Source organism: Perognathus longimembris, chromosome 5, assembly GCF_023159225.1.
Source record: "Perognathus longimembris pacificus isolate PPM17 chromosome 5, ASM2315922v1, whole genome shotgun sequence".
Lineage (NCBI taxonomy): Eukaryota > Metazoa > Chordata > Mammalia > Rodentia > Heteromyidae > Perognathus > Perognathus longimembris.
Window position 1 is genome coordinate 9,496,238 of NC_063165.1, and position 16,633 is coordinate 9,512,870.

At 37.1% G+C, this 16,633-nt stretch overlaps 1 protein-coding gene across 1 annotated transcript; it reads left to right on the top strand.

Annotated features, from left to right (window-relative positions):
* Window positions 1-7,061: 7,061 nt before the first annotated feature.
* On the top strand, window positions 7,062-8,565 carry Cldn8 (claudin 8). The gene has a single exon (XM_048345932.1). The coding sequence runs from the start codon at window positions 7,769-7,771 to the stop codon at window positions 8,444-8,446; it is 678 nt and encodes a 225-aa protein (XP_048201889.1). The 5' UTR covers window positions 7,062-7,768; the 3' UTR covers window positions 8,447-8,565.
* The last annotated feature ends 8,068 nt before the right edge of the window (window positions 8,566-16,633 follow it).

The window sequence follows — 16,633 nt, forward strand, 5'->3', positions numbered from 1 at the left end:
AGCTTAGTTGAACTATGAAGTTCCAGTAGTCAATTGTACTAACACATAGAGGTTCTCATAACAAGTGGGCTGAGGAAGATATCAGAATCATGGGTCAGAGAAGAGAAGTGAAGCAGAAATGTTAGTTTCAAATGAACCAGAGACCACAGACTTATTTCTCTTTGCTGAATGTGATTTGGATTCCAGGAGTGGCTTTTGATGGTTTGTTTGATTCCATGTAACACTAGAGTTGCTTTTTTGTGGAATTCAGAGAGCTTATTACCTCCCTTTGCAAGATGTAAAGAATGCTTTGGCCCATTGATCCAGTGATTTACCATGAAAAGTGCAAGACCTGCTGGCTAGATTAGCATCAGATCTATGACCCTAAAATTTTGGCATGCAATTAACTCCAGAATTCTATGGATGCTTGTGAACCCTGAGAAGGGACAAGCAGAAAGAACAAGGCTTCTGCTCTGCCTAAGACTGGAGTCTGCAAAGTTGCAGTAATGGAAGTTAGGAAAACACACACCAGTACTATAATAGAAGATCTTCCATGGGTTCTTCCAGTAGATATGTGTATAAAGGACCAGGAGATGGACTATTGGTTCTCGTGATTGAATAGATCTAGAATAAATTTAATATCTTTAAAGCCATGCAATCTTGGGCTATTATTTGATTGTTATTATTGCTATTATTATTGTTTTTAGTGACTTGGTTAAGAAGAAAGAGTTAAATGACCCAGAGGTTCATTCTATTGCAGCCACCTCAGGGTTCCTGTATATAAAACCACAAACAATAGGGCCCATAACTTGTTTCTTGGAGTCTACCACAATACCTAGTAGGTACTGTACTTGTTGAATGATCACAAGTGTTTAGAAAATATAGGATATTTCCTTGAAGAAATTTTAAGTGCATAATCTCTATAAATATTTGAGATGAGAATTTAACTTCTCACTTTTCTCATATTCCTATGGAAAAATGCATTCCTTAGTTCAATAATATATTGTAATATTTTCTCTGGTTTTTGATAACTAAAATCCAAGAACGCCACGCACCAATTGTTCCAATAATAGTTTTACTCAGTTTGGTCTGAAGTTGGTTTTAAGTAAGACACTTAATGTCTAACCCCATTAAAATTTCCAAACACTGGTAGCCTAAGGCAGACAGAATCTTAATTTGAATTTTAAGTGGAAAGTTAATTGTTCTGTAAATTAATCAGTAACATGGCTTAGGTCTATTTGCCTGCTTAATTACTTTTCCCTGTCCTGTTAACTCTGACTTGACAAGGTAAAGTCATCTCTAGTCTTCTCTTTATGTTCCCATATTCATTGTTTGCTCATAAGAACTTGTCTGGGAGCATGGGGGGGGGGTGGGACTTGGGAGCATGCCCATGAGTGTCCTTCTCTTTCATTAATATCTGTCCTGTGATTCTCTTTAAGCAATGGCTTCTTGCTACCAGTAATGGAGACATTCTTTAACTTTCTACATGTTACTCAAAGTACTATTGAAAGCTCACAATGTACAGAGCATTATTTTACATAATTGTACACTACCAAAGTTATATGCTACAAGAGATAATGCTGTTCATTGACTCAGGTAATTGGGTATGTTTAGTGCTAGTTCTGCAAGATTCTATGGCGCATTGTCAGTCAAGACCTTGTTCCCAGGTATCTAATAAACTTGTGTTCCTTCCAGAATTTTCTTTTCTCCCTGTTAGCTGTGAAGTTATGGTCCAGCTAACAAACTTCATACAATTTTTCAGTAAATCTGCCATGATATTACAGTCTCAATAAAAAGTGGTTAAGAATCTTAAAACATGAATAATTAAGATGACATTTAATAATACTAAGTGGAAATATACTTAAATAATAATTGAACTATTCTTGGAATTAACATAATATTAGGTAATGTTTTTTAAGATACATTATTTTAAGCTCAGGTAATCATATTAAGGAAATTACGTTTCATACTTTTCCAAATTAACAGGACTGATATGTGCTGTGCATTACCATGGACTCAGAATAAAAGTATGGAAGGGTTCTGTCTGGATATTGTTCATTGTCTGATACCACCATTTCTGGTACCACTGATTTCACAGCCTGACCAGGAATCCCCACCACAGACACTTGCTTCTCGTCACTGAACCTGGACAGCCACTTCTATGTTTCAGCAGATAAGAATAGTACATAAGAGAAATATACGTTCCTAAAACCTACTTTTCAAGTTCATCTAAAACACAAAGGTGGACTGCAGTTTTGTTTGTTTTTTTGACCAGTCCTGGGGCATGGACTCAGGGCCTGAGCACTGTCCCTGGCTTCTTCCCGCTCAAGGCTAGCACTCTGCCACTTGAGCCACAGCGCCACTTCTGGCCATTTTCTGTATATGTGGTGCTGGGGAATTGAACCCAGGGCCTCATGTATACGAGGCAAGCGCTCTTGCCACTAGGCCATGCCTCAGCCCTGGACTGCAGTTTTAGGCAGTGCAAATGCTTTTTGAGTTGGTCTTTGGTCAAAAGTAGAAAGAAAAAAAAAATGTAAGTCACTAGAAAGAATAATCCTAGTGGACCAAATAAAGGTAAGTTTGGTGTTAGGCCATTGTTGTTCACTAAGTTCTTATAAAAAGACGAGGTTTTCTTCTATATTGAGTGAAGTAGTACATACAAGCATCACTTGAATGCACTTAATTTGATTTAATGTTTATTTTAGTCAAACACATATTTAGTGGTGGTCAGTTGGATATCATGACCTAGGCTATAATTAAGGAATTATCAAGATAGAAGAAGAGAATCAGACACAGTGGCTCATACCTGTAATCCCCAGTTTACTCAGGATGGGGAGATTGGAGACACATCATTTTGTAGGTAGGCCAACTCAGGCAAGAAGTTAGCAAGACTCAACTCGACAAGCAAGGTAGGAGTCATGGTGTGTATACGTGCAGCAATGCAATGCACATAGGTAGACCGAATTTAGGACATATCCTGGGAAAAACAGAAGAAAATATCAAAAACATAATTAAAAGTTAAAGGTGTTGTGGTATAGGCCTCAGGTTCAAATCCCCAAGAATGAAATAAAGACACAAAAAAGTAAATAAAAAATAAATAGCATGGCAGAAAAATGGGAGACCAAATAAGAAAAGATGCTACAGATACTGAGTAAGGAATGCAAAAAACATCTAAAGAGAAATATTTCAGACTTCAGTGATTTAAAAAAAAATAAACTAAAACTACTAACCTTGTAAATTGTTTACAATAAACATACATGGCATCAAAAATTATTGAACACTACTGTTCATTCACTTTGACCATATGTATCAAACTATAAAGTTCCCTGTTTCTAAGTATTGTAAAGAAGATAACATAGAAAAGAACATAGATTTTCTATTTCATTTCTGCAGATACGGCAAGCAAAAGCTGAGTGAGTGCTTAATCGGAAATACACATTCTCTTGAGTTTTATTATATTAAAATAATAGGGAATTCCCTCCTGTCTTCTAGGATGTTTTAAATGTAAGGTAAAATGATATAAGAAATGTATGTAACAGAGAATATTTAATATTATGTAAATGCATTTATGACCAGCAAATAGCACTCCATTAGAAAATGTTCCTCAAATAATTATGATTAAAATATTTCATATTAATTCCATCCAAATATATTACTCATTAATTTAGTATGAACAAAACACAAAGAACATATATCTGAACATATACCCATTGGTTTATTCATGATACCAAATGTACCACACACAAACCAGTCTCCTAGACTATATCATGATTTACTATCTACTCAGATTGGAGAATAGAAATTTGAACCATAGCAATATTTTTTAAATAATCACTACTGTTTGTGCATTTATTATTTATGTTCAACACTTTTTTTTAATCTTGCATCAAAGAGATATGTTTAGTGATGTTGATAAACTCTTTTTTTTGCCAGTCCTGGGGCTTGGACTCAGGGCCTGAGCACTGTCCCTGGCTTCTTTTGCTCAAGGCTAGCACTCTGCCACTTGAGCCACAGCGCCACTTCTGGCTATTTTCTGTATATGTGGTGCTGGGGAATTGAACCCAGGGCTTCATGTATAGGAGGCAAGCACTCTTGCCACTAGGCCCTATCCCCAGCCCCTGTTGATAAACTCTTGAGGCAATAAGATTATATCTAACTGGATGGCACAATAGACTTTACATTGTGGATTTGAAAACCGAATTTCCATTGTTATAATTTTTAGTGCCAGAATTTTTGCAGGAAGATTATTTATCTGAGATCATGATATTAGAGTTCCCATGATGGTATTAGTGTCTTTAGAAGAGAAAAAGAAAAGAGCCGCCACATAAAGACACAGCAAAAAGCCTTCTGTAAATAAGGAATGGTCCTTTTACCAAACTCTACTCATGCTAGCACTCTACACCTAAATTTCCCCATCGCCCAAAAATAGTAATAATTTCCTGCTTTTTTTAAAATCAGCCAGATAATAGGCAAAGCTTTTGTCAAAGTAGACTGAACTGGCTAAGATATTAGACAATTCTATAAAAGAAATAGTTTTATTTTTTTAAAGAAGATTTTGAATACAGATGATAGGGAAGAGGCAAAAATAGAAGAGTGCTAGTGGATAGAGCACTTTGAGTATCAAGACCATCAGAAAAGTTGCCCATCAACAATAAGCAGGATGGTGATTCAAGAAAACCATGAAGCAATGCACAATATTATCTTAGGAAGAAAAGATACAAAGAAGTCTATTGACTTGTTCACATGCTTACTCAGGTGAGACAAGTACAGTTCATTAACAGTGAACAATAATTAAAAACAAATAGCATTTGAAAACTGCCAACAAAACAAAGAAATAAAAAAATATAGAAAACAATTCGATAGCTTTGGCAGCCACTCTTCATCATAATACTGAAGAGTAGTAGTAAGTTAAAGGTTGGTATGTATAAAAAAGTCTGAGTCTGACAAAAACACAGTCTGAGAGTGATATTGTGTGTTATCAGTATGAAGGGAAGCATTTGCATGTGTTATGTAGTTATCAGGATTGAATTGAATTTAGTAAATTTAATTACTCAACTTAAATGGAGCTTCTGGTTTTGTAGACCAAAGGGAAGGCCCTGAGAGTAATGAGAGGAGAGCAATAGAAGCACGAATTTCTACCTTATATTCTTGGTAGCATTTTGGTTCTTCATAGTAATAGGAGTAAAATTATAGAATAATTTGCATGTGTAGCTCTGTAGTACTAAATAAAAGAATAGAAAAAATAGTATTATATTATTGATCTGAATCTCCAATCACTCCTGTCACCTGCATTTTGAAATCAAGTTATTCCTTTCAGCCAGACGGAAAAATGAGTACACAAAGAATTTGAGTTATTTTCTGTGAGTTTTGGTCTCTGTCTCTCTAGTAAACTTGGTATTGCCCTTTTGGTTATTTCTTTTTCATTTTTCTGACATTTAGGACATAGTTATTTCAAAATATCATGGGGTTAACCGGATTGCTGTCTGACTTAACTATATGACGGGAGCTGGATCCTACAAGGCCAGTTCACACTCTAATTATTCTAATGTAAACAGAGGGTTAATTGTTTTAAATAAGAATCCTAAGTTTTTCACTAGGAAGATTTCAGTAGCAAAGTACTTTATATATTTTGCAATAAGCAAATAGTTCTGCATGAATTAAGTACCCAGTAAACCCCAGTGTCTAAGGGACAAGACATTAAGTTGTATACCTTGCAGTTCCAGCAAAGGCTGCAGCATTATGGTACATGGACATGTGTTTCCATTCTGTTTCCCTGTCTTAATGTGAATATGCAACAAGAGTTAGACAAACTCCTAGGAAATAGGTCACATAAGAATTTAGTAGAATGGGTGAATACATTCCGAGAATGTACATATTTGTCACTACCTCAACTAAGGACACAATTCCATTCTCATTTTTCCCTTATGTCAGTCATTTCCATTTTCCAAGTTTGGCACTTAAAGATGGAAACTCTGTTCTGTTTCAAATCCAACACTTCTTTTCTGAATTGCCTTTTCCATGATCATACATTTGCCTTTCCTTCTCTGGCACCAATCTGTGAGAGATTCAAACCTGGTAAAGAAAATACTTTCTACATAAGAATAAGGAACATCCAGATATTTGGAAGCAGATGAACAAATGAAGAAATTGTTGAAAATGTGATTTAAGTTATTTATTATTTGCAAAATAATAAAATACAACTTGTACTACTACATACCCCTTTTGTTAATTCTTAAGAAGATGAGTTAACTTGGCATCTCCACCTTGTCCTCCATACCAAGCTCAGTTTTGTGGGTTTTTAATCTCCAATAATCTCCCTAAGCCATCAGACCAATAAACTTTGAAAGGATAATAAAAGAACAGATCCTTTCAAATTTGGATTCGAGGTAGTACAATAAAGAAGAGTGGCAGTAAATTTTTAAATCCCATTTTCATATAGAAAAGATAAAAGGAAATTGAAGGCTAGAATGAAGTTTAGAAAGACAGAAGAGAAAGCTCAAGGTGGTGTCCAGAAGAAATTGCATTAGGTACCAACATTTATTTTAACATGACTGATGTTACCATTTTTATTTGGAGAGTATGCATTAAATTGTTTAGTATTTAGAAAGTTTATGTTGTTCTGAAGACATGGTATTGCAATTAGGGAAGACGCACTTGGTTAACAGGTAAATTGAATTTAGTTCAATGAATATAATTGTCCTGTACATATTTTTTTGAGAGATCCAAGTATTTGCCTACACTTCAATTCTTACACCATCTGCAGAGCCCTGAGTCTTTCAGTGTAGGCAGACAAAGCAGTAGGAAAGAACACAGCCCCCAAGAAGGGATCAGATTGCATAGTTTTAAGTCACTTAAATGAAGTGCTGTATTGCTTGCCACATCTGAAAATCAAGGGTATTTTTTTTTCTGTTGTTGTTAGCATTTGTTTTTCTCTTAATTAGTCAAGATTTTCAGTAAAATACCAACAAGTAGTTTTTCTATCTTACAAAAAAAGAGTGCATATCTGGTGCCAAGGAGGAAAACAACTTCATGTATTTAATTACATTGGCCTGATTTTTGCCCCTTTTTGGCACAATCTGTGCACTGATCTCACTCCAGTAAAGCTTGCTTTGAAGTGGGAGACAAATTAAATCACCCCCGTGTGTCACATGTGTCCCAAGGAATGTGGTTTCCCAACTTTGAACAATCCATCAATACTTTACTCTCCTTTCATGCTGGCATTTTAACAGACCTTGAGGATTTTACATAGAAGGATATTTTATTTTATCCCTTGGACACCTGGAGCTCTTACTTGGAGCATCAGAAATCCCTGGACAAGGCCGCCCTTTTCCCACAAGGTTGGCTCATTTCTCCATGATTGTGCAAACCTTCGTAATTACGCTGGGAGGTAAACACACGGCTGTCTCTTGGAAAAATGAGAAGTACAAAGCATGTTTATATGCACATCCAGCCGTTCCAAGTATCTCTCTTTGGCTTAGACACACCTGAGTTACCCCATCCCCCTCTCACTGGCCCAGAAAGTTGTTACACCTGATTTGCAAGTTTACCTGCTGGAGTCAATGAGGTGTGTGGGGGTGGGGGGTGGGGGGGTAGGGGGGGTGGCCGGGAGCAGTTCACTAGCCAGCACAGGATCTCAAAGCAGTTCTTGCTGGAAAAACCACTGGGTTCTTAGTTCATTAGTACAAGAAAACCGTTCTCTCCTGAGGCACCGAGAATCTTGCTTCAGAGCAAGCCTACCTAACTGGCTCAGGATTCTGGACTGATTTTTAAAAAATCCTTCAAGAAGACCATGGCCACCTATGCTCTGCAAATCGCTGGGCTGGTGCTTGGTGGTGTGGGCCTGGTGGGCACGGTGGCAGTCACCATCATGCCGCAGTGGAGAGTGTCTGCCTTCATCGGAAGCAACATCGTGGTCTTCGAAAACCTCTGGGAAGGGCTGTGGATGAATTGCATGAGGCACGCTAACATCCGCATGCAGTGCAAGATCTACGACTCCCTGCTGGCTCTGTCTCCAGATCTCCAGGCATCCAGAGGCTTGATGTGTGCTGCTTCCGTGCTGTCTTTCCTGGCTTTCATGACAGCCATCCTGGGCATGAAGTGTACCCGGTGCACAGGGGACGACGAGGGGGTGAAGAGTCGCATCCTGCTGACGGCTGGCATCCTGTTCCTCGTCACGGGCATCGTGGTGCTCATCCCTGTGAGCTGGGTGGCCAACTCCATCATCAGGGACTTCTACAACCCCATCGTGGATGCTGCTCAGAAACGGGAGCTGGGAGAAGCCCTCTACATCGGCTGGACCACGGCGCTGGTCCTGCTTGCTGGAGGGGCCCTGTTCTGCTGTGTGTTCTGTTGCACTGAGAAGACCAGCAGCTACCGCTACTCCGTCCCATCGCATCGCACAACTCCAAGGAGTTTTCACGTGGAAAAGAAGTCACCCAGCATCTACTCCAAAAGTCAGTATGTGTAGCTGTGTGCATGTCTGTTTTTAAGCCTCAACCTAGAGAAACCATGCCTGTAGGCCCACTCTTCTCTGGAAATGGAACCCCGAGAACATTGATTTGCCAAGCTTAATTTGCCTAACGTTAATTACAGGATGGCGCACCATCTAGATAGGAGTCCACAGACCATTGCAGCCGGATGAGGTGTTAGGCACACTGCTTTGATTGTTCTAGGACACGCACTCGCTTGTTTTCTCAAATTGTTCACGCAGCTCTTCCTTTTATCAGCTACTTTCAAACAACACTGCTAAAGACTGTGTTATTTTACAACTGTGATTTCTCTGTGTCCTAGCCTTCTATCTGTAGATGTGCAGAATAGTTATATCTCAGGCAAATAGAGACCAGCTTCAACAGATCTATTTAAAGCGAAATACCCATCCATTACACTGGATAAATAGAAACCAATGACTGCGTTACAGGGGAATCGGGGATAAGATTGAAGAAGGGTAATATTAATTGTGTAAAAACAGCTTGCAGATTTATGTGCTTTTTTTTGTAATGAAGGTTTAAATGAAGGCTTTAATCATCGGTGTAAGGGAATTGAAGTGACTTTCTGAAATCCCATTTTTCAGCCTAGGAGTTAGAAATCCTAATATTTTTTTTAATCCACTCCCTCAGGGACCTTCTTTTTCCTATATGTTACAGTAGCATCTTTTAAAAGCAGATATTCTGTCAGAGTTGATTTTTTTTTTTAATTCAAATTGCTTTTCCAGCACTATACTAAAAAGAAAAGGAAAATTATGATCTAAGGGGAAAAGTAGCAATTTCAGGAAAGCAAATTTTTTCATCTTTAGTTTTGTGGGTAAAGAAGACAGATTGTTTTGATGTGTAATAACATATGTATGGGAATGTTTCAATAAGTATCTAAGGATAGTCTTTGGGATTTTACCACTATAAATAGAGTATGTGGGGGGGGGGTATTATATTTGCTAGTGTTTCTTTTCATTAAAAAACTCAGCAATAACAAATAACTGAATTGTTCTTTAGGAACTGTATTTGCTCCAGTATCCAAGTTATTATTTTAACTTTGTCAAAGATATCATTCCTTACTTTGCTTTTATGGCATTTTAGTGATGTATACTAGTTCTATGTTTATTTTGCTTCCAAATTTGATGTAAATGATAATCCAATTTAAAAGTATGAATATTTATATTAAATAATTATGTGTTATTTTCATTGTCTTTTCTATTAATAAATTGTCCCCTTTTATAATTATCTGAGATCCATTCACCTTCTTTTGTCTGTTTTTTTATTTAAATTGACAATTGTTCTCCTATTCTTAAAAAATATATAAAGGACTCATTTTATAGAGAGATTCTGTGTTATGTTAAAAATGTAATATATCATTTAGTGTCAATATTCATTACAATTACTAGATTCAACAATATATTTATAATTTGTTAAACAGTACTTACATTCTTAAAGTCAATTTATTATAAGAATTATGTATGTAATAACCATATTCTAAAATATTTTAATGTAAGTTTCAACCACTGTGAAATAATATGAATTTAATAATAGTATTTAATGTTCTAAAAGTGTACCTGACATGCCAGGATTTTTCTACTGCTTTATATAATTATAACAGTAAATCATTCAGGATATAGGTAACGTCTCTACTTCAATTCATAAATGAGGACACCATTTCAAACCAATTAATTGATCATCTAAAAAAAATCAGGAGAAAAAGACATCATAACTCATGTTTTTCAGGGAAAGTGAATAGGCTTTTTAAAAGTCGTTTTTAATTTATAAACTAATCTTTGCATGTGAAATTAATTTGAAACATCTTTAGTTAATTTTTTTTTCCTAAACCAAAGGGCTAATTCATCCAATGCAAGTTGTCCCCTTTGGGTCAAATATCCATAGCAGCAGAAATCAAACAAAATGAACTGGATTCCTTGGAGACTAAATCCAGTAGCTCTGTATTCTATGTAATAGCCAGAATCAACTGTTCTTTTTCCTAAGAAATGGCCTTAAATGTTCCAAAATCAACCAGGAATATTGCTAGAATATTGCTAGTGGGAATATTGCTAGTTTTTAAAAATCCCTCCTTGGGTAGGTCTGAAGACTTCCTCAAACTTTACTTTTACCACTACCTCATCTTGTTTATATATGGGTGAAAATACCTTCACATCTTATGCCAATATGTAAAGAATATTGTCCCTCCAGCTATCCTCCAAACACCTATCCTAATCCTTTGAAAAATACAAGGGCCAACATATCCTAACCCATATCGTTGTCAGGGTATCCTATTGCTTGTAGTGTAAAGTCCAAATGCCTTAACACACACTAACATGAGGAAAACCTGCATCTTACAATCTCTAAAGTAAACTTTATGAGGTACTCATATAAGTGTCTGAGTGATATAATAACATTTAAAAGGTTCATGTGCAAAAATTAGAATGACTCACATACCAAAGGCCTTCCTTAGTGTCCTGAAAGATATACACTGAAACTAAGAAATGATTGAGTTGGTGTCAAATTATGTGCAAAAGTAGGTTTTATAATTTTGTTTTTATAGAAAAACAATGTCATGAGAGAACATGAGGGGCGGGGAGAATGGAGAAAGAAGATGTAAATTTAAGCCTTTTATTTCTCATTTGTCTTTATGACTTTGTTTATTTGTGTTTTTTGTTTTTCATTTTCATCAGTCCTGGGGCTTGAACTCAGGGCCTGAGCACTGTCCCTGGCTTCCTTTTACTCAAGGTTAGCACTCTATCACTTGAGCCACAGCATCATTTCTGGCTTTTTCTGTTTATGTGGTGCTGAGGAATCGAACCCAGGGCTTCATGCATGTTAGGCAAGCACTCTAATGCTAAGCCACATTCCCAGCCCAGCTTTATGACTTTGAACAGGGCAGAGAATTGGATACATTTCAATTACCTTACATATTACCTTCAAATTATGAAATATAGGTAATATGATATAAGATCCAAGATATCGTATGCTAATGAATTTAGAAGTCTTAAATATTTTGTTCAGGGAAAGATAAATGTAGCACAAAAAAAGAAACATCTTTTGAAAGAGCTAAATGAAGGAATTATTTTAAATCCACTGTGTGTTAGCACTGTAGAATTAGGAGTAGTCCTTTCTCAGTCTCCTTTAGACTTAAACCCCTCTTTTGCAAACTGAACTTAATGTTAGTTTTACAAGAAGAAAGTATGAGAGCTATAAAGCAACAAACTTCATATCAGAGTCAACAAATGCGGAATCATTTTTCTTTTTATAATATACTTCTTTAAAAGTCTGTGGAGTGGTATGTGGTATGTTCACATAAGTGAACTAAGGAAAACTGTGGAATAAGACTTTGAAATCATGAATTTCTCTTCATATATTTATTGTGTATCTTATCACTGCTTTATTTTTTAGGATTATGCGACCTTGAGAAGTGGGTTTTCTATTGAATGAAGGGTTCTCTTGGGTTGGATAACATACCTACCTGAAGAGTTAAGCAGAAATCTGATGGGAAGTTTTAAGACAAGGGAGACAAATGTAAAATGGAAACAGGTCTGTCAGACTTTTAGCCTGATTTTGTTAAGTCCTGAATCCAAGTGAGAAGTCAGTGCTTTCTAGCAAAATGCTTCTACACACCTGTTATGATAGCTATACTGTCATAATTTATATCCAAAATAAAAGCACTAATATGTCCAAGTAATTTTGTAATATTTAGATACTGCTTCGGTGTATTCATTAAAAGTACCTTTCAGCCTAGTCTGGTGGTAATCACAACTATTCAGAAAACAAAAGCCAGGAGTGTTAAGTGTTTGAGGGAAGGCTGAGCCAGTTTTTTTTTTTGCTTTGTTTTGTTTTGGTTTTTGGCCATATCTCTCACAAACACAATACAAAAAAAAGTCCAGGCAAGACCTCAAGTGACAGAGTGAGTACCTAGCAGTTACTCAGTACTATATATTTTTCCACTTGTTTTTCTAATCCATTTGCCAAACCTAATTTCTATCATTATTTACAGCGCTGGAAAGTTCCTAATTGGTTCCAAAGGCTTGAATGAATTTCAAATAAGGGAAAAGCTTGTTTAAATAAGTGAAACTGTGCTTGCTACATAACTCATGACAACTCAAAATAGCAGTAAGCATCAAAATGTGGACGCTTGCATTAGAAAGGAATAGCTTCTGACCAGCATTTACTTTAACACGGGAAGAGAGTGTTATGTGCCCTTCACACTTTCTGTATTGCTTTAATCTCATTAACAATTCATGTTTCCAACATACATACTACAGTCTCAATTATTAAGTGCCCAGATAGAGAGTCAGACAGTTAGCTGGATATGAATTTAATCTCTATTACTGAGAATTGTGGGATCATAGACAAATGAAATTTCACTGTCTATGCTTTGTGAAGTTCCTGTCTATTTAATAGGAATGGCAATAGTGCCTTAACTCTAGGATTCTCAAGACTGGAAAAGCTAGTGTATGTACACTTCTGAGCACCATATTTGACATATAATGAATTATATATCAACCCTTTTTATTATATCTGCTTTTGTAACAAAAGTAAAGGCATTGAAATTTCATTTCACTCCACTTAGAATGAGTGTCATCAAGAATTGTCAGAATTTGGGGCTGGGGGGCTGGGGATATGGCCTAGCGGCAAGAGTGCCTGCCTCATATACATGAGGCCCTGGGTTTGATTCCCCAGCACCACATATACAGAAAATGGCCAGAAGTGGCGCTGTGGCTCAAGTGGCAGAGTGCTAGCCTTGAGCGGGAAGAAGCCAGGGACAGTGCTCAGGCCCTGAGTCCAAGCCCGAGGACTGGCAAAAACAACAACAACAACAACAACAACAACAACAACAACAAAGAATATGGGGCTGGGAATATGGCCTACTGGTAAAGTGCTCACCTCGTATACTTGAAGCTCTGGGTTCAATTCCTCAGCACCACACATATAGAAAAAGCCAGGAAGTGGTGCTGTGGCTCAAGTGGTAGAGTGCTAGTCTTGAGCAAAAAGAAGCCAGGGGAAGTGCTCAGACCCTGAGTTCAAGCCCCAGGACTGGAAAAAAAAAATTGCAACAATACTAAATGCTGGTGAAAATAGGAAAAGGAAATTAATTGTAACACATTGTTAATGGAAATGGATATTAGTGCAACCAGTATAGAAGTCAGTAGGATGTGTCTCAGAAACATTGAAGATAGAGCTACCCTTTGACCCAGCAATACCACTCACAAAATCATTAACTGATAGAATGCAAGTCTACTTCTGACTTCTTTTGTTGGTTGGTGTAAGAAAATTGTCATGGACTTTCTTGCTCAGGCTGGCTTGGTTAACAGGTGTGAGTCATTGGTGCCCAACTTCTGTGTTGTTTTGATTTGTATTTCCTTTATGGCCATTGATGTTGAAAACCCCTTAATTCATTTATTTATCATATGTATAACTACTTTTAAAAAATACATCTTTAGTTTCTTTTTCTATTCATTAATTGGGTTATTGATTCTTGGGAGAGGGAGTAATTTCTTAAGCTCCTATATATTCATGTTGTTAGCTCCTTGTTAGATGCAGAGAGGTCAAAGAATTCTCCAAGTTGTATTTCCAGCCCAGTGACTATATTCTTTGCTGTGCAGAAACATTTTAGCTTGATGGAATCCCACTGGTCAATCTTCACTTCTGTTTACTGAGCTTTTACGCTTATATTCAGGAAGTAATTTCCTATACCAATAAGTTCTAGTGCTTTTCCTATTGTGTCCTGTTTCAAGGCTTATTTTAAGGCCATTGCTCCATTTTGAATTATTATTGGCACATGGTGAGGTCTTCCAGTTCCACACATGAATAACCAGTGCTTCCAGCACCATTTATTAAAGAGGATACTTTTTTATATCCAATGTATATTTTGAGTTGTTTTGTAAAATAATCAGTGGGCTGTAGATACATGGATTTACTTCTGGTTCTTCTATAGTCTATTTGATTGTGCTAATAGCAAAACCCAAGCTGTTTTTGTTATTATGGCTTTAGTGTAGAATTTGAATTCTGATATGGTGATACATCCAGCATTGCACGTGTGTGTTTTCAATTTCTCTCTCTCTTTCTCGCAAGCTTGCTTTGGATATTTAAGGATTTTTTTGCTTGCATAAAAATTTTTGGATTGAGTTTTCTATTTCTGTGAGGAATGATATTGATACTTTTGATAGGTAATTCATTGAATTTGTCTGTTTCTGGCTTCCGATGACTTCTTTAATTTATTTACAGATTTTTATTATGGCGAACTTTAACCTCTTTGTTTAAATTTATTCCTAAGTATTTTATTTATCTGCAGCAATTTTAAACAGAGTATTTTTCCTAATTTTCTTCTCATCTTATTTATTGTTCACCCAAGACTACTTATTTGGGGGCATTGATTATTTGTCCTGCTACACTGATAAAGGCTTTTATCTGATCTGATTAATACAGAGTAATTAAAAAAAAACTGTTTTTAAACCATACTATTTTATGAGTGCTGGAGATACGTAGAGCATAAAACATAAGTTTTGTTTTCAATGAATTTGCAGCTTAATAGAAAGAGACCAAAGGGAAAGAGTAGTCTTTACTTCATGACTATCAAGTGCTTGGTGTTTTCTGTCTTTCCTCACTAGTCCTTTAAAAATTCTATGAATTTAATGATGAATTATGAGAACATTTGAGACCCCCTCAAAGATGGTACATTTTGTTATGATATCATATCATACTTTTTATAGAGAACACAAATATATGAATTCATCTTACACTTTAATATACATTTTATATATATTTATGCATACAATAAGTTTATAGTGTATTTATATGGATTTATATATGAATATGTGTACTATGTACATAGTATATTTCTTCTTTGAACTTAACTACCTCGATGTAATGGAAATGTTTTTTCAAGATCCCAAGACTCTATCTTTCTAGTCTACTTGGAAGACTTCCTATCCAGAATTTATTTTCTGAGCATCCCAATTCTGGTTTAGAGGCCATCATTATTGTACTGCGAGAAAAGAGGGAAGCCACATTTTTAGAGCTTGAATTTGGAGCTTTTATTGGAATGCCAGTGGCCTATAGATGGACTCCTGTCACAAAGATCTGCAGCCCAGCAAATACACTTAACACTCCTAGAAAACTGAGCCATGAGAGCCAGAGAGGAAAGAAAGAGCAGAAATACAACACCACCAACAAAACGATGCCAACTCCAATGGGGAGCTGAGATGGGACACCATGTTGACAGGGGGAAGTGGAGTGCCAGGAGACACAATATGAGGCATGACATACTCGCTGCCTGAGCTGTTCAGGGGCCTAAATAGGGTCAGGTCAGGGGGCAGGGTCACAGGGAGCTTGAGAGTTCCTGGCCCAAGATTGGCAAGTCCAGTAACCTATTGTCCAAGTCCCCACACCCGCCTCTAGGAATTCAGGCACACTCATCACCTGGGATATGGGACTTTCCTGTCTCCACCATGATGAGGACAAGATGGCTCCAGTTAAACTCAATACCCTATCATCCACCAAGTGGCCAAGATGGCACCGTTTAGATTTAGCATCCCTACTTCAATCACCATGGCTGGCGATGAGAGCTATGTACACAGTCCCTTCTCTAGGGCTCTCCTGTCACTCCAGTCCCAGTATTATTTCCTCCTGAGCCCTAGAAGCACATTATTGACTTTTGCTATAATTTCACCTCTTCCTCACCTCGAAGCTTCTGGATAATTTGTTGTTTTAGGTTCTTGATATCTATAACTCATTTTCTTTGGGTAGCATTTGTTTTTGAAGACTCATAGCATAGGCCATCTATTTCATGCTGGCCAGTTCTCCTTCCTTTTCTGAGCAGGAACCTCAGAGCTCCCTTCACAGTATCTCTCCAAAACTTCTTCCCAGCTCTGATGGAACTAGTGAAGCAAACAGAGCAACGACTGGGGTGCAGCCAACAGCCAGAGCCTGGGGCTTTCTGAGAAGCTTCAGGCTCTGCCACATTCCAGAACAGCACTGTACTCAACTCTTTGTGCAAAGGGAAGCAAAGAATTCCTGGCAGAGACTGGAGGCTTAAAGCTCTGCAGGTGGTGAGAGCAATGGAGGGAAAAATAGACCTAACCAGCTCTACAAGCAGCCACGGAATAAGAAACATTTCTATACCTGTGTCATAGGGGAATAATTTTGGAGACACAGGAACATGAGTCCTCATGATTGGGCAG

What these genes read in the sequence shown, in the direction of transcription:
- Cldn8 (XM_048345932.1), top strand. Translation starts at nt 7,769, where the DNA reads ATGGCCACCTATGCTCTGCAAATCGCTGGGCTGGTGCTTGGTGGTGTG.